Here is a 19,406-nt window from a genome sequence, read left to right as displayed (position 1 = left end):
TGCACATGTGCTGCAATGGGCAGAAAAGAGTGACTTTGAGTGCAGGCAATTGGGTTGAGTGTCCTTGTGAGTTTTGTCTATGAGCAAAAGAGTGAATAAGTGAGTGTACTGAGATATCAGGAGGAGAGAAAGAGATTGTGGAGGGAGGACTGGACTTGGTGAGCAAGCCATGAAGCAGAAAGGGAGGTTGATGACTGTATTAGGGGTGAAGGTGCCATCCGTCTAAATGATTGACTTGTCTGATCAAAAGTGTATATCGTGGAAGTGCCTTGTCTACTGGGAAGGTCCATGTGAACACAGACCATCCAGTTTGGAGGCATCAATGTGGAGCCAGACCTCATGACCTACCACAAAGGGAAGCCATTGTGTTGCCACAAGTCCCCCTATTCAGCAACTTAACGACAAGATCAGCTAATGATTCATCACAAGATGCCCATAAACCACACCAGTGTCACAAAGCAGGATCAGAAAGGCAGAGTTTAATTACAACAGGACACTTGTCACATAAATTAAATAATAATGAAAGGAGGGTTGTAAGTCTGGAAATGTCTGAGTCTAATCTTTTACAAGAAAAGAATAATTTTTATGATGAAAATAGTATTTGATCATGATCCTGCCTGCGTTCTTTGTGTCATAGCATGGGGAGAAAAGGAGGGCATGTCATCTCCCATCATCTGGAGAAGTCTTTCTCCTCATAGCACTTAACTCTAGAGCCTCCCAAGAGTGGCAGAGGGCAAGACATTAAAGGTTGAAACACTACAGATACTGTCAGAAGCAGGCAGGAGATCTGGAACAAAAGAAGTCAGACAGGCTCCCCCAAAGGCTGTGACACTCACATTCACAGATATACTGCTCCATACTAAGAGCCTGATGGTGCCAGATGAATATGTCTAATTAAATAATCAAAATTTCATGGGACTCTCTTAGGGGAGATGCAAAGTTGGAAGCTGCATGTAAATGTTTGTTGTATAGGTTATAGAGACAGAAGAAAGAGTGAGAGTAGCCGTCAGAACAGGTGGGTGACAAATTAAAGGAAAAGACAACATACAGTGTCCAAGTAAGGCATTGGGCCACCACAAGCTGCCAGAACAGCTTGAGTTTCAGGTATGTGACCCCTCGTGCCCTGTATGGAAGCATCTGTTTCTCCACTCATTTATTCAGGGTTTTCCTTGAATTTGTCACCAGTCTGTATCTGCTTGACCGTCCCAGTAAACATGGTTTGAGCGATAAATAAATTTATTACATGTTGAAATATAGTAATTGAAAACTGGTGAAACAACAGGTATATGTAAATTAGACATCTAAAAATGTAAAATATTTAGCCAAATACAGCCCTGTTTTAACTTAGAGACCCACTTTGGTCCAGACTGAAATATTACAACACCTATTACTGTAGATGGATTGCCATGACATTTTAAAGACATTTGTTGAGGATGAAAACTAATGCCTTTGGTGGTCCTCTGACTCTTCCTCTAGCACCACCATGACATTGACATTTGTAACATTCAACTTCAACTTCCCATCATACTGTCATGAATATGGGGAAAAGAACTGTTTCACTGTGGTATTTTATTTCTCTTGTTGTGAAGCACTTTGTACTTTGTTTTGATAAGTGCTCTATAAATAAAGTTTTATTATTATTATTATAACTGTTGGCAATGTAAGGAATGGGGTGTCAGAATTGTATGTATTTGCTTTCTGAGTCCCTCCTAGTTTGATGGGATGACGCTTATTTGTAGGAAATACAAGGGATGGGGGTGGGGGTGGGTGGAAACTGTGACTCTCCACTGGCTGATGTACAGTGACAGACTGTCTGCAATGAGAGGGAAATGTTGCATGTTAGGCAGGTCAGCAGATGCTGAGCTGACAGTCAATAAAATATTCAAGTGAAGACACTGCTATCATGGATCTGGTGTCTGTAATGAAGACAGAAACAGACCATGGTTAAGGACAAGAAATAAGTTCCTAAAGTACAGTATATGTCACAGGGAAACAACATCACAAGAACATATTATCAGAGATGTTTTTCATTCAATCAAGTTTTAAAGCCCAATTTACTGCAGGGATGGAAAGGCTGAGGTACAATCTCATTAGCACTGGCCTAATTTCTTTCAATCTACCTACAGTATAATATCCAATGACAACACCGTTGTCTTTTGAAAGAGTAAATCTTAAAACAATTACAACAAACATTCCCAGGAGCTCCTTATGCTCAGTTGTAGGAAGGTGGAAAATCAATCAAGATCAATTAATGTTGCCAAAAATGTCATCCACAAACTGGCTAGCAACATCTTAATCTTTGGCTGTATGTCTTCTTTAAAAATGGTAATGGAAATACAGGAAGTGCAAAACTCAACTCAAGGTCCGCTTACTCGCTTGTTCTGGAGCTTTTAGCAAGATGGAGTTTGCTCAGTCATGGAACTGTAGTTAACTTTCCATTTTTCTGAGCACTTTTTGGACTTCTCTATAATGGCTTAAACGTTGAGCTTGACAGGTCATTCTTGACCTTGGAAACAGCAGTTGACAAAACAATCTCAACTCAAGGTCCACTTACTTGCTTGTTGAAAAAAAAGAAAAGATTTGTTCGTGACTGAAATTGAAATTTATTTCACGCAATGCATCCTTGAACAAAAAAAGATAAAGACATACATAAGCTATTGACTAACTCAAACTTTTTAAAGTTAACCCCACCTAATTATTAAGCTATTTTGAACCATATTTTATATTAAAAAGCAAAGATGTACTGCAATGTGTGTTTCCTAGATCTGTGGAATTTATATACTAGACCAATCAGCTAGATCAGCTTGATCAGCTTTTCTGATTAACAACACACTGTGTGCAACAAGATATTAAAGAGGCTATTACTGTAGACAACTATTTAATCCCTTTACATTATCGCCATCTACTGGAACATAACTCAATTGTTAAACATAAAAAGTATTACCTCTGCATCCAAGCTACACAGTAGTTGAAGGAAATATAAACACGATTCTATTAACCAAGTTGTTTACCAAGTAAATGAATGAAACAGAAACATGCTGAAGTCATTAATCATAGTCACAATAACAGTTTCACACACTGGGCTAGATATTGTTGTAACGACATAGACAGGACCAACTGGAAAATGAGGACTTTATTACAACACACAGACATTGTATATCCAGTCACTTTCAAAGGATGTAACTTATATAGTTAGTCCTGAAAACTGGCTGCAGTGGATATGAAACCAGACCCAAGTACTGTAATGGTCAAAAACAAACCACATGCGCATTAACATCCATTACCTCTGGACACTTCACAACATACGGAGTAGATCTGAGCATGCCAGAGTCCTGAAAAACCCAATTACTTTGCATAATAATGTACTGTACAAACTTCTATTGCATATTAACACACTGTACAAAACCAACAAACTGCTATGTAATATAACTGAAAAACATCAACCAGGTTCAGGAGCAGGTTTAGTATGCTGCAGTGTGAATGGTAAAATAACACTGGTGTAGAACTGAAGGTACATGATGAATGGTTGAGGCTGGGCCACAGCCATACTTATTATTGACATATCCTAGAGATTCTCACCTGTTTGAGTCCCACATATGTGAAAAGCACCTCTGACTTGTTTGTGCTAAGGCAAACATGACACTTTATGTAAAAAAAAAAAGGGCAAACAAATCGGCTAGAACAGTAACTGAGCTGCCATATTAACACAAGTTAGAGCTTTGATTACTTTGTTATTTACTATATACCATGAATCGGGCACTTCCTGTATTTGACATATGTACAGTACCATGAGGTGTTTTATGTGCAGATTAAAACACAAGTTATGGATGCAAACCATACACAAGGGTAAAATATATGAGATCAGAGAGGAAGATCTTTTGAAACGGTGTTAGTGCCTAGTGGACCTTTAAAATTGTTCTACAAACAAAAATCAAGGGCAAAGCAGACTTCATACCACCTTCCAGAGAGGCACAGGTATTGATCTTGGCTTTTACATCAGCACCCAATACAGTACCAATACCCAACAACGTGTACCTCTGATTGTACCATTTAAACAAATCTACTTCTAGATAGGACCAAGGTTTAAAAAATAACATACAACAGTAATTTAATTGGCCTAATCATTCATGGAGATGCTTGGAATAGATCGATATGACTCTCCACCAAATAAAAATTGTCCAGCAAAGTACAATCAAAAGGGTCAGTTCACTAGAACACACATGGATGGATACCACAAGGGTAAGTGAGGGAATATGTTTTATGTTTTTCTGATTTGGGTGAACTGACCCTTTTAACACCCCCTCACAAGCTATGCATAAGATGCACCAATTAGCTGAGAAGCAATTGTGATCCGTACAAAATTAGCCACTGGTAAAGACACAAAACAAATAATATAGATTTAAAATCAATACCCTCATAATTACCTCAGACCATTGCTTGTCAATTTTTTCCCATTATTTTGCACCATGCAGTATTACCACTATCAGGGGCAACTACTGCAACTGAACGATATACACTCAGAAGTTGAAACACAGAATTCAACAACATGAGATGAAAACTACCCATCAATACCCCCCAACCCCATTAAACAATAAAATAAACCTCTGACATAGTAACACATTTCATCTAAGAGGAAAGATTCCAGACAATTGGTCTGAAATATTAACCCCAATCAAGGAAAAACTGGCATGTAAGCATCCAAGTCAAAACATCTAAAATAGTTAATTAATTTGATAAATATTACAACTGGAAGATTGCATGTGTCACACTTTTAGTGAACTCATGTTATCTCAGACTGTAGTGATCTATCTTCTTCAAAATACTTATTTCGGATATACTATACATACTAATAAGTATGAAAATAGATTGTGTAGATTGAACAGATCTAAAATTTCCATGAACACTAAAATTTAAAGGAGCGGGCAGGAAGAAGAGCATGAAGGTCAAAACAGCAACACATTTATAATCTCAAATTTCTCACATATTTACAAAAACAAAAACTCTGTATAAAAAGTATACATCTAGGAATTGTCCTGTGGCACACCTGAAACATTGAAACATAAGCAAAGTTGACACAATGCAGATTATCCTAGTCTCAGAGCAAAAACACTGTTTCTGAGACAAAATTCAGCACACACACAAGGCAGAGTTGCGGTGCTGTGGTAGGATACTGCGTTCCTCAGTGGAGCTTATTTCTCTCTTTTGAGCACGAGTTTGACGCGGTTGTTCATTTTGTACATTGCTATGAGGCGTCTTCTGGAGGACACTTTTGTTGGAGGACCTGCCAAGCCGACGGTGAGGACCTCTAAGTTCAGGGGGGATGTGCGGAGAACGGCGAGACCTTTTTAACGGAGGAGCAGAAGTAGCACAGTCCATTTGGGTTGTCGAGTCTTGCGTTTCGAAAACATTCACAGAACCATCTGAGGGGGGCAGTGTGGCACTCACAGAGATGACATCAGGTAAGAGCTGTGCAGTGGCACAGAAAGCTGCTTCATACAGCCCAAATGCCTGCTCCAGAGTTGTGGAACTGTCTTTGAATGGGGAGGAAGCATTCACTGCATCACTCTGCTGAAATAAAACAAATCAAAAAATAAAATTTAAATAAAAATGTAATGTAATAATTTATCATCACCTAATTTATTCAGTCCAATTACGGATACAAATAATACACATTTATTTAGAAATGTAAGTCAATTCAAATTCTGTCTGTTTTTTTTAATTACGAAAAAAGAACTTTGAAACAACTTGTCGTTCATCAATCTAAAATTAAAATGAGACACACAGATGAAAGCTGTTACAAATGGACAAAGACTAAAATCATGGAAATAAACAATAGTTTAAAACAGTATGGGATTAAGATGTGTTCAAATGGTTGAGTTTTAGCTGTGCTGCATGCACAAGTGACAATGTGGATTGTAGAGAATGTATATATATAGATATATGACTTTCTGCTGAAAGAATGCTGAAGCTGGGTAATTTGGGAGGCAGAAGCATTCTCAATGCTCTCTTGTATCTATTCACTTTTTTAAAAGAATGTAATGGTCGGTTCAAAAGTATTATTGAGGCAAGATAGGTAGAATAAGAAAAAAAATCAAACCGTCACCTTCTCCTTCCAAGGAAAATCCCTCTCCTAGTACATATCTAGTCTTCAGATACTGTCTTATTAAAATTAGATGAGGGGACAGAATTCATAGAAATAAATATTCAAAAATAATCTGTGCCATTTGCTCATCCAATAAATACCACAGTAATTTATGAAAAGCAAACCATCAACAATGTTACTGTCTTCTCACTTGGTACATATTAAGACTGAATATAAGAAACTACAAAAATTGAGATATCAAGTACACTGTCATTAGTGAATTGTCTTTTCAAAATGTATCAACATCTTTGCATTGGTTTTGTTCTGTTTCTTGCAATACAAAAAGGACCAACCTGGAACAAAATGATTCTGCACTGGAGACTAATACCTTCATGAAATAGCACAAACTTTTATTTAATAGGCAAGCGATTTCCCTGTCTCCCTCTACTGGCTTAAGTAGGAAGAAGGTTTAAGGTGGCTCTGATGATGGTAACCATCTTTAACTCACAAAGTCATTCAATATTTTTGAATTGGTTACCTCACTTTCATGGGTGGTTGGTTAGTCCTCTCTGCTTGGGAGCAGCTGTAAGGGAAGTTTGTCATTTTTATATCCCAGTAGCTGAATTTTTGCCACCAGGTTCAACAAATGAGCCTGGCTATTCAGCTAATAGATCAGTTAAATCATTGGCTGGTCATGTTGCTGACACTTTGATACAGTTTTATAACTGAGCAGTCACCTCACTACCACTCCAGGCATGGCCATCCCTCATGTTCTTCTCCATATATCTCATCTTCTTCATAAAACATGTCATCCTCATGCTCCGCCTGTTGGCCCCGAAAACAAAGAGTGATTTGTTGAAACCAATGGTCCACGGATAGAAACTGCTGGTATGACCTTAAGTCAACAGCCATGTTGACTACAAACCTTCATTATTTTAACAGGTGAAAGTATTAAACAAAATGACAATAAAAAATGGACTGGAATATATAAAAGGACGATACAGTGAATAGCAAACATCAAACAAACACAAAAATATTCAGTATATTTTTCCATTGTCAGGGTGGTCCTGAGGTACTTTCCCCAGCAGTGACCAACTCTGTATTTGGAAAATATCTGTCATTTTGCCGCATGGTTTACATGGTTCATCCTAATGAAACATTACCAAATGAGGATGCAACAAAGCTATGGCAACAAAGCTATGGCACTGACCTTTGGGACCTGACATGTGTTATAAGTAGTTCCTGGGTATGGAACATGGTCAATTCCTGTAGCCATGTCAACAACAATCTCATCTCGATGCATAGGGATAGGAGGGCCTCCGTGCTCCTGCAGGGCTAAGACAATAACTGTTGTGTTGTCTGCACGGAGCATGCGTTCTTTCCAAAACAGTAGGGCTGTGCATCCCAACCGGCGGGCGCAAGACATTCCCTTCGGTCCCTAGAAGCAAAAAGAAGCAGCAGAAAGAGAAAGAAAATGAAAGATTGCATAAAATCATGTTGATATTATAGTCCTGTAAATATAAGTATGAAAATCAAAGCTAAATAATCATATTCTGATCAATACTAATGATATTATCCTGTCAAAATTGTAACTATTTTAAATCTAAAAATCACTTTCCACACTACACGATTAATTGAGAGACACTTCTCAAAAAAGCTGGTGCGGTGTATTAGTTCAATTACTTACCACCATTTTGTCGTGGCTATAACACATATTAACAGCATTCTTGGGTGGCATCATATTCCATAGTCCATCACTGCCGAGGATGATGTAGCGATGCCGTTTGGGGTCAAGGGTCATCACGGTGGTATCAGGCTCTGGAGAAACCACAAACTCCCCACTGTAGAAATCGTAGCTCCACAGATCACCTTGAAACAGATAAGAAAATATTATCACTTTTGGAGGAATATTTCAACAAAAATCGTTTATTACCAATATACAGTATAATTTTATGGACACTAATCCAGACAAACAGGGTGTCATCTTTACCAAGGGATCGGGCCACAGCCAGGAAGGGGATCTGGTCAATGACTGTACTCCTCCTCACTGGGCCGTTATGGGTCAGTCTGGGCCTCTTCCACACAACACGGTTCACCCCAGATTTCTTCATTACACTACAGGCACAAGAATAACACAAACGTCAATCCAAAGGCAAGTTTTTAAGCTTGCCAGAAAATACAGCAATGTTGAAAAGGAACAAGTGCAAGAAAATATCTGCCCTCCATGCGATGTTATTTGGCTATGTGACATAGCCCCTGACCTTATAATATAATTCAATCTTGAAAGGTCCTGTTCACCAACTCACCTGCCACCCAGTCGTTCAATCCTTTCTTTTTCTTTAGGAAGTTCAGGTTTATGGTCTTGTGTTACTTCAAGTGCCTGGAGCGTAATATCAGAGTCATTTTCTTTTACTCCAACCACTACTGCTGAATCCCCTACATGGGCAACATACATGTGAACTCCACGGATCACAATTACGCTGGCCGTGGTGCCTGATGTACTTGGCAGGCCAGTAATAGTCTTTGGCCACTCCGCTGTAAAGGAAACAGAGAAATAAAAAGTAAAGTGATTAATGTTACTCTTTGATCAAATATGGTCAAAGTTTGTAAGGGAAACACTGTAAGGGCAATAACACAATGCCAAAATGTTGTAAAAATAATCAGTTATGAAGAACTAGTTATGATTAAATCACTTTACAATACTAAAGTTGCAACATATTGAAGGCTACATGCAGTGATGTTGATAGGTTTTCAATGTAGTGAGTCCCCGGCACCCACAGGTGGTCATTTGAGTGGGTCCCCAATAAAATTAGTGTTTTTTGACAAATTGTAGTGTTAAACTCATGTTTAGAGATGGGTATCAGAGGTTGGTGGTAGAGGGAGGAGGGGCTGGTTTGACTCAGCCAACAGTAAGTTTACAAGAATTTGCCAAATTTTAAGGTATGTGGCAAACTAAGCTAAACAGTTAGAATACATACAGACAGCTTTCATTTTAGCTTGTTTGTAACAATTCGCTATTAGCCAAGCTAGCTCGCTGTGCTTGTGTAAAAAATTGTGGCAGTGGATGAGAGCAGATTAAAATATAGCTTTCTACATGTTCACATGTTTCTGCTTGTTGTATTGATAAAGTACTGTTTTTTTTACTTGCAAAGGTTTTAGTGCACTTACTTACAGTAAAGAGCGTAGTTGCTGTCAACTTGAGTAATCTCCACCGCCTATCTGCTCTGCTCTTCCGTGTGTGTGGGCTTGTTTTACTGTATTTGTGGGGTCCAAAAATTGTTTGTGTGCGCTCAGCCCTCACACAGAGAGCAGGTGAGAGGCTGCAGTGTGATAATAAATAACACCAATATTTTTGACTGAGGTTTCTTTTGGTTATTTCTTTTATTTCAACACAGATTTGATGTTCACAATGTAGCATTGTCAGGGAAAAAATAGGGTGCGTCCCCTGGACGCATACCTAGCAACATCACTGTACATGAGTAGGGTTTTTAGATTTAGGTGACAAGCAATATGGTTTCTTAGATTTAAAGGTCAAGTCAGTGTGTAACATTTAGGAGGCGCTATTGGCAGAAATGGAATATAATATTTATAAGTCTGTTTTCATTAGTGTATAATAACCTGAAAGTAAGAATTGTGTTTTCATTACTTAAGAATAAGCTGTTTTTATCTACATGGGAGCTGGTCCCCCTCCAAGGAGGTCGCCATGTTGCACCGGCATGTTTCTACAGTAGCCCAGAACGGACGAACAAAACACTGGCTCTAGATAGGGTCGTTTGCGAGTTTTGTGGCCACCGTAGTTTCTCCTAGATGCTTGGAAGAGGAGGATGAGACAAGCGATATTCAAATGGTTGCAAACTGCAATTTCGCCGCCAGATGTCACTAAATCCTGCACACTGGACCTTTTAGACAAAGGTAACACTTTTAACAAGAGCATCACTGGCAACAACTAGTGAAGAAGGTAAGTAGAAGTCAAGTCAATGTTATTTATTATTTATATAGCCCAATATCACAAATCACAATTTGCCTCAAGGGGCTTTACAATCTGTACAGCATACGACAACATGTTAGAAGGCAGTTGAAGGTAGAAATATCTTTGTGGACTTATTATGTCTGATTTTCACTATACACCAATGGAGGATTATGAATATACGGAATAAGATAGTTTCAAAGCCTTTAGGGTTAATCTTTAAAACAGCCTACCACATGATATCTTAGCACACACATTTAACAAACATGTAAACTTTAGTTCAGCCTGCAAACAAGTCTGAGGAAGGTGTTTTTGAACTTTTGAACCTGCTGAACTTCAGCAGTCATACAGCCTATGACGTTAAGAGCAACCATAGGGATTTGTTTGGTTCTGTATCCTCTGTATCTGTACTCTACTGAAATATACTGAAGTGTCTTACAGCATCAACGGGAGGTCAGTAAAAGTAAAATTGTTATATTTCTTAATTTGGCCACATAGAGGTTTAGACCTGAAAACAGAAGGAAAGCAAGCCAAATTACTATTGCTATCACATAACACTACTAATGAAGATTGTGCTAGCCACCAATCAGAGGGCTGTTTCATAAAACATGATGACCACATAAGCCGGGCTTATTTGAGTAAATTGGGCTTTATTTTTGAGAAATTTAGCTTCATAAAGCAGGATTAAATAGGTTTGACCCATGTTACCATAGAAACATATCCCTGCAGACTAGTCTCATGCTATTTAGGCTACTTTTTACACTTAGCTTGACCTCAGACTTAACCAGTATTACATTTTACCAACCAGCCTGAAACACAGCATTCTCTCCTAAATTCCTATTTGGCTTTGTTGTTTTGTCCATTTTCACTTTAATATTTAATTCTTAATATAGTACGTTTGTTATGTGCTCCTCTGTGGTTGTGGACATCACGGATTTTCTCTTTAGATTAGATTCAACTTTATTGTCATTATACATGTACAAGCACAAGGCAACAAAATGCAGTTTAGGTCTTACCAGAAATGCAATAAGCAAGTGCAGGATATAAAGTATGTGCATAAATGCAGGATAGAGCAGTATAATGAAAATATTTTACAAGTGGTACTATGGACATTATATACAGATGGCATTAATATAAACAGAAGTATACTGATGGATATGTACAATAATGAATTGAAGTGGGCAGAACAGTAGTGCAATGAATATAAAGTAGTGCAATTGATGGAAATAGTTAACAGTGCAGTAGATGAGTTATTGCTGTATTCAGTACATAGTACTGGAGTGCAAATGATGCAGTATATGTATAAATAAATAGTCTGGTGGTGCAAATGAACATGTGGTACATGTAGCAAAAACAATATCAATATTGCAGCATTTAAGTTAAGGTATATGAGGGGACAGTGGAATCAGAGGGGGACAGAGTTCAGTAGGAAGACAGCTCTGGGGAAAAAAAACTGTTTCTCAGTCTGCTGGTCCTTGTCCGGAGGCCCCTGAGGCATCTGCCGGAAGGCAGGGGAGAAAACAAACAGTCTCGGGCGGGGTGAGAGGAGTCCTTAAGATGCTGTGGGCTCAACGCAGACAGCGTTTCCTCTGGATGTCCTCAATGGCAGGAAGTGGAGTCCCTGTGATGCGCTGGGGAGTTTTCACCACCCGCTCCAGTGCCTTGCACTCTGCAGCAGAGCAGTTCCATACCAGACTGTGACACAGTTGGTTAGGATGCTCTCTACTGTGCAGCAATAGAAGTTCACCAGGATAGCTGAGGACAGTTGGTTCTTCTTCAGTGTCCTCAGGAAGAAGAGGCGCTGGTGAGCCTTCTTGACCAGACAGGAGGTGTCGGTGGTCCAGGACAGGTTCTCAGAAATATGGGTCCCCAGGAACTTGAAGCTGGATACACGCTCAACAGCCATCCCGTTAATGTGGATGTAATCTGAGTTTCATGTCTCAGGTCTGATTTAAAGCTAGTTCCAATTTTGAATTAGTGTGTTCACATTAGCACAGAGTTGGCTATATGAAATAGCTCATAGCTATTCTGGTTCAGTTTGTCAGGCTTACTCAAGCTAGGTTTTTCACAATAATAACAATAATAAACATTTCCGAGTTGATTTCCACTCCCAAAGTGTAATTTTAACACATTCTGATTTAAATGTTGTTCAGTTTTGGAGTTATTTGACAGAGTTGATCACATTAGTGTTAGCTTAACTCCGCAGAGATGTAATTAGGGCTTAAGCTCCGCACACAAACTTAACGGCACCATTTTCCTCCTCTCATGCAGTTCTACACAGTAAGCGCAATTCAGTCAAACCTGCTGAAAAAAGCACATTCAGTTCTATCTTACTATCTTTTCCTGTCATCGAGAGATTTTGCCTGCCACCTGATGAAAAAGTTATATACAAGGATGCAACAGGGACAGAAGTTGATGCAGAAATATTCAGTGACCTCACTGGACAAGGCAATGTGTTGCTGACCGTTTTCTCAGAGCAAGGTGAGCTATAGAGGCAGATATAATTAAACACTCTACAGTACCCTACAGAATAAAATTAGTTACATTTTTCTATGCCTTTAGAATTTTCTGATTGCTCCTTATCCTCTGCTTCTGAAGTGCAGCAACTATAATCATAGATGAGGTCCTTAACACTGACATTTTTTCACTCTTGAGTCTCTAGAAGAGTTGTTTATCACCACATTTTACATTCTCCTGTTTTTGTTTTTTTGTTAGTTGATTGAAGCTGTGCTAATAGGCAAGTCCGGTGTTGAAGAAGTACTACAGGAGTACAAAACAAGAGAAACCCTAACAGATGCCGCATGAAAACAAATGGTTAACATACCAGTGGCTCACATGATTGAATCATGGGTATGTTTGTTTATTCTTTATACTTGTGCCAAATAACTGTGTGGCCATTGCTTAAATTAGATTACTAATTTAACATCTTCTCTCAGGCACCTCCCCACTAAAGCAATCAGAGAAGAATATGCTCTTGGGATAGTGATCCTGTTCCCTTCCCTCAAGGATCCATATTCCAAGAAAGGATATATAATAGTAATTATTATTGTTTGCATGACACGTCATACTTGCATGTTCTGGCACGAAGCTATGTGCATGACAGTGACATTTGAATTCTCATGAGCTGTGTATGACAATGCATTTATTTTTTGTTATTTCAGGAACACTTCTATAATGCAGCAAGCAGCACAGGATACATTTGTTTGCGTTTGAATACAGTCCAAAGGAAGATTCGTCGAGGGTCTACACCAAGCTCTACTGACTGTTCTCCAAGAGGCCCACATTTCCAAAGAACTGTTAGTGTTGAAAGGCAGCTTGATGGGGATGCTTGCCAAGAGGCCATGTCTTTCCTCAACCATACCACAGACAATTCCCTGATTTTCCAGAAGATGAGAGAGACCTTTCAGCACTGTCAAAAACTTGTTAATGACCTGGGCAAAAGTGTTGATATCCTCTCAGCCTTCCCAAGATTCCTGGATACAAAAGGATTGGTAAGTTTGGAATGAGATGTTTAGAATGGCTTGAAATTTGTAAGCATCTCCTGTAGTAATTTAATATCTTCTTTCTTAAAAGGTGGAACAAGACTTCACTCTACTATTTGATGTCGAGACATCCTCCAGGCTGCTTCAGAAATGGGATAGGTTCTTTAAGCCAAATGTCATAAAAGAGGATAAGTGGCTCACTTCGTCACCAGAGTTGTGTCGCTTGGTGCAGTCAGCAGAAAGTCCCCCAGGAAGTGATCTTGATGAGGCAACAAGTGAGTTTTTTTGTGGTTGTTTAAAAGCATTTGCTATAATTGCAGTTACATTTGTTTGTCGTTATTTTCATGACTATGATTAAAATTAGGAAACAAGAGCACCTGTGAGATAGTTTTTTACTAGATTTAATTTGTTTATTATGTGTATATCTGAAATGTGATCAGATTTTTGGTTTACCTTTGAACAATAGCTGGATTGCTGTTTAAAACTCTCATAATACCTCCCTGTTCTCATTCAAACTTGAAACGCATTACATTTGAAGATTTTTTAGAAAAATTCTTCTGACTCTTTGTCCTCAGCCCACGACCAAGAAATGGCCTCCCTGTTTAGCTGATCCATCTCCTTCCACCACCACCAGGAGGGCCGAAGTCTAAAAATGCATGTGATGCAGTTGAGAGACTTGTAGTCTTTCATAAGGTAATTATATTATTAAGGTCATTAAAATAATGTGTCACATGACTGTCAAGGTAAATGTATTTTGTCATTTAACAACAGGTTGCCAAATGATGAATTTGATGATGTTTGAATAATCACTTCTATACTGTAGTTTTCTTTGTGACTGTACATGTTCTTGCGTCTAATGTTCAGTTTCCTTATCTCAACTCTAGTCATGCTGCAGTTTGGAGGAGCATTTCCGCAACGAGCTGGGTCGGCAGCCGTACCTCCTCACTGTTGAGCGCCAGAAGAGCAAAATTGACAGCTTCTACGTCACCATGGATAAGCATCTCATCTCATGCCAGGCAAATCTGGTACTTATGATCAGATACCTGTGAAGGATATTTTAATATATGTGCCGATTTTAGAAGCATTGAAGTTCATGTGCAGAAATCCATAGTGTAGTGAGGAGTGTAGATCACAACCTGACACTTATACTGACTTTTTTGATGGAAGTTATTTTAAAACTCACCCTTTGTTTACAGCAAAAAGACATTACAAATTCAAGTATACTATGATGATTTTGAAACAGCCAATCCCCTTGGCTCCAAACGTGGAATTCACAAAATTGGTTGTCTTTATTTTGTTGTTAGAAACTTGCCCCTAAAATTTAATTTTGTTTTGATGAACATTCATTTGGTATCACTTTTCACGCACAAGATCTGCACAAGTATGGTTTTGATGTTATACTGGAACCGTTGATAAATTATATGAAAACACTGGAAAGCCAAGGGCTATATCTGCACTGGAGATAATCTAGGGATGCACACAATTCTTGGTTTTAATGAGTTATTCAGTAGCCGTCATTTCTGTCGCCTTTGTTTGATTAAGAAGAATGATTCTCAAACAGTATTCAGTGAGGATGATCCTAAGGTTGTCCTTCTTGGAAAATATATTTGAAATGCATTGCCAGTCTCTCCAGTATAACCCACAATTGAAGTCACTATACAGTGGTGTGAAAAAGTGCTTGTCCCCTTCCTGATTTCTTATTTTTTTGCATGTTTGTCACACTTAAATGTTTCAGATCATCAAATGAATTTAAATATTAGTCAAAGGTAACACAAGTAAACACAAAATGCAGTTTTTAAATGAAGGTTGTTATTATTAAGGGAAAACAATCCAAACCATGGTCCTGTGTGAAATAGCGATTGTCCCCTAAACCTAATAACTGGTTGGGCCACCCTTAGCAGCAGCAACTGCAATCAAGCGTTTGCGATAACTTACAATGAGTCTTTTACAGCGCTGTGGAGGTATTTTGGCCCACTCATCTTTGCATAATTGTTATAATTCAGCCACATTGGAGGGTTTTCGAGCATGAACTGCCTTTTTAAGGTCATGCCACAGCATCTCAATAGGATTCAGGTCAGGACTTTGACTAGGCCACTCCAAAGTCTTCATTTTGTTCTTCTTCAGCCATTCAGAGACCCCACAACACCATCCAAAGAACTGCAGGCCTCACTTGCCTCAGTTAAGGTCAGTGTTCATGACTCCACCATAAGAAAGAGACTGGGCAAAAATGGCCTGCATGGCAGAGTTCCAAGACAAAAACCACTGCTGAGCAAAAAGAACATTAAGGCTTGTCTAATTTTTGCTAGAAAACATCTTGATGATCCCCAAGCCTTTTGGGAAAATACTCAGTGGACTGACGAGACATAAGTTGAACTTTTTGGAAGGTATGTGTCCAATTACATCTGGCATAAAAGTAACACCGCATTTCAGAAAAAGAACATCATACCAACAGTAAAATATGGTGGTGGTAGTGTGATGGTCTGGGGCTGTTTTTTTGCCCAGTCTCTTTCTTATGGTGGAGTCATAAACACTGACCTGGCTGAACAAGAATTCTACACTTAATTCGTTGAAGTATTTCCATGTTTCTAATAACTATTAATTTGATATAATGCATGATCTTCTTGAGGGTGTGGCTCAGTAGGAGATCAAACTGCTTTTTGGATATCTCACACAACACTTGTCAGAGCAGGACTTGCTTTCCAGGATGTATGGTTTTGATTATGGATTTTTAGAATGGAAAAACTGTCCTACAAAATATTATTTTGGAGAGTGCTGGAAATAGCATTGGTTTGAATTCTATTCAGACATTGTGTCTTGTGAAAAACATCCCACTGTTGTTTGGTGACATTATTCCAGCAGGAAACAAAAACTGGCATAGTTTTTTTGCCTTCTCTCACTCTAAGTATGACAGTGTATTTAAAGCATTTGATTGTTGACCACCACAAACTATTTAAGCACTTGTATCAACATGATACCTAAGCATCATTTTATGATTCATTACCCATCTTCTATAAGTAAAATCGGCCACTTATTACATATGTAGTGTATGAGGTTTGAAACCAAACACAAGCTGTTTAAAATATTCTTTTAACTTTTTTTAAAAACATAACCAAATCACTTGCTAAAAAGCATCAGATGACCATTGCTTATCTTTGGGAATCCTTCACCCTAAAAAAATGAGTATGGGCCAATTAAATCTTTTTCCCTTGGAGATGAAAATGTGGTCAACAATGAAATGCTTGAAATGATCTTGTCAAAAGATGCTTATAAAGTTGATGGTGATGAGTATAAAGCTGGACTTGTTATTTGCAGTGCAATGGAAGAAGACACGCCGGTGTTTCGTTAAATAAGTGATATACTTTTGGTTGAAGATCACTTTTTTTTGACAAACAAGCTATTCACAGAGAAATTTGATGATCATCGTTCAGAGTAATGCGAAGTGAGGAAAAGTATATCATAAAAATGTCTGAACTTGCTGAGCTTGTACATTATACCTTCATTCACAATCTTTTAAGTCAACTGTATGAATGACTGCAAGGGTGAAAAGGCAAAAAATAAATGTTATTTTTTGAAAATTATGCAATTCATTCTTACAATTAATTTTAACATGTTTTCAGTGTATATAGCTTGACACTTTAGGGAGTGAAACTAACACTACCCAAAAATGTAACTCAGAGCAGTGTTATATGTCTAATCCCTTAGTGTTACTTCAACTCTGTTTTGCGAGTTAAAGAAGGAACTCTGGCATAGTGTTAAATGTTTGAACTATTTTAAAAGTGTTCATTTTCCTCTGGAGAGTGTGGACCTATGAAGAGTATTTTATATTAAAAAGGACAATGCATTATGTTTCTGTCAAATTGACAGTGAATAAAATACACCTTCTTCAGTAACAGCAATGTTAAAACTGAATGGCCACCATCATACTACTTCACTGTCAAATGCAGAAGCTGTGATACAGAAGGTAAACTCACCACCAAAATTAAAAACAGACTGGCTTGTGTTATAACCCCCGATTTGATTGACATGATTAGGATCACAGCCTAAGACTTTCCAACAACTAATTTAATTTATTCACGTTTTGTTTTCTGGCGGTAGTTTAGGTTTGTAAAAACGGTATTCTTCCTTTTAACCCTTAATCCACATATATCTAGTCCTTTGATAAAACCACTCATTAGAGAGTTATACTGTAGGGGTTATGTCTCTGTGTTAATTTGTAAAGGGGTGGGCCAGTCGGCAGAGGACTGAGCATCATCATACCAGCTGAGTAGGACACTGCCTCATGTGACACTGTTAGCTAAATAACGTTGCTGAGACTGTGCCAGCATGACTTGTGAGCAATATACAGCAATAATTACAGACAGAAAAGTATGCTTAACTTCGATGACTTACGTAGCTCCTTCCACATTGCATGGTGACAGGCGATGAAGCCTTTCCGAAGGGCAGCACACACTTCACTATGATCCTTAGACCAAAACCCCCGCTGTCTTTTCAGCAAATCCCACAGATTCTCTCTTGCGAAATGTGCTGCTTCTCGCCCCCCGTGGCCGTCAAAAACAGCGAAAAACGCCACAGACTTCCGAGTGTCGACTACGTGCTCTGCGACTTTTTCGTTTAATACCGGTGCACTGTTGTTGCCACTGTCCTCATTTGATATACTTTCTACCCACACTGCAGAAGCTGGGCCTGATTCTGCAGCAATGTTATGATCGTGTGTCTCATTTTCAGTCTGTTTGGTAGGTTCATTCTCGGCTTTTCCCTGTCCTCCATGTCTCTGCGACTTTGGATAATCTTCGACTGGCGACGGCGTCGGCTCGTACTCGATTCTTATCTCGACAACATCCTCCATGTATTTCCTCCCTCCTTGCTCGGAAAATGCACTCATACGAAATACTATTGCCTCGTCCATGATTGTGAACGCCCAATGTTAATTATCTAAGCAATAAAAGGGTACATGTAGTTGCTAACTGTAGCTTGTAAGCTAAATTTTTGAACCGATTTTGCCGCGATTGTATGGCCGAAGGCTTCCTTCCTTTTTGTTTATCTTCTCCTAGACGTCCCGCTGTACGTAATGACGTACAGTTTTTCCGCCTATCCACTACGCACGGCACGCCTGACAATAACGCTGCCTTTACTGGCGCTCGAAGACAAAAAATGCAATTACATGTAGCGAAAGCGATAACATTACAGGCCACAAAAAACTGCAAATAGTCTTGAATGTGGCTTTTTCATGACTCATATGATGATATCATCCTCACGTTGTCATTGACGAATCCCAGCTGTTGTCATATGAGTTTTTGCTTTATTATGATTGAACTCAAGATAACTTAGATTCTAAAATCTGATCTTCAAGAGATGAGGAGATCTTAACATACATTTTGCAAATGTCGCACAGAATTCACTACAGTATGGAACAACAACATCCAAAGCAAGCAAACAATAAAGATTGTTCTGTTGTGACCATAGACTGTGTGGTTGGGACAGCTATGGGTCTATCATTCACAAATGTATCCATATTTTCAGAAGCAATATTACAGCTTGCACAAAGCTTTTAAATATTGGGAAAATGGCCATTAATCAAGTGAAGTAGTTAGGCGTTTGTGTGTGTATGTGTGTGTCCTGGTGATTGTTCAGTAAAACATCTCATCTCACGGGGTGCACGAAACTCCACAGCAACTGAAAATAACACATAAATCCATTGTGTGGTTCAAGAACCTCCATTGCAGTCTGACCTAATGAACACTACTGTGACAACTTGAGATAGTGATTCTCCCCCAGACATATAAATATATAACATATTTGCAAAGCCAAGCAGTGTTTCAGCCTGCTGAATGTAAAGATTCACTCAAAATCACTAATTCATTTCACTATGCAATAC

General features: G+C 38.7%; 1 protein-coding gene across 6 annotated transcripts; it reads right to left on the bottom strand.

The window, feature by feature from the left end:
• Nucleotides 1-3,118: 3,118 nt before the first annotated feature.
• Nucleotides 3,119-18,630, bottom strand: LOC122888418 (protein phosphatase 1D-like). Of its 6 annotated transcripts, XR_006380694.1 has the most exons (9): nt 17,921-18,629; nt 8,389-8,617; nt 8,073-8,197; nt 7,770-7,951; nt 7,293-7,520; nt 6,820-6,907; nt 6,626-6,665; nt 6,104-6,155; nt 3,119-5,565 (listed from the first exon to the last, which is right to left on the bottom strand). XR_006380694.1 is itself a non-coding variant. In XM_044222845.1 (8 exons), the coding sequence occupies exons 1-6, from the start codon at nt 18,435-18,437 to the stop codon at nt 6,824-6,826; spliced, it is 1,365 nt and encodes a 454-aa protein (XP_044078780.1). In that variant the 5' UTR covers nt 18,438-18,629; the 3' UTR covers nt 5,381-5,568; nt 6,621-6,665; nt 6,820-6,823. The 6 variants fall into 6 exon arrangements, 5 of the variants coding, with proteins under 5 accessions (XP_044078779.1, XP_044078780.1, XP_044078783.1 ...); XM_044222845.1 differs by lacking the exon at nt 6,104-6,155 and having other exon boundaries at nt 5,381-5,568; nt 6,621-6,665; XM_044222848.1 differs by lacking the exon at nt 6,104-6,155 and having other exon boundaries at nt 5,381-5,565; nt 6,621-6,665.
• Between the last annotated feature and the right edge of the window lie 776 nt (nt 18,631-19,406).

Source organism: Siniperca chuatsi, linkage group LG14 (assembly GCF_020085105.1).
Source record: "Siniperca chuatsi isolate FFG_IHB_CAS linkage group LG14, ASM2008510v1, whole genome shotgun sequence".
NCBI classification, from domain to species: Eukaryota; Metazoa; Chordata; class Actinopteri; order Centrarchiformes; family Sinipercidae; genus Siniperca; species Siniperca chuatsi.
This window is presented reverse-complemented; position numbering and strand designations above follow the sequence as displayed.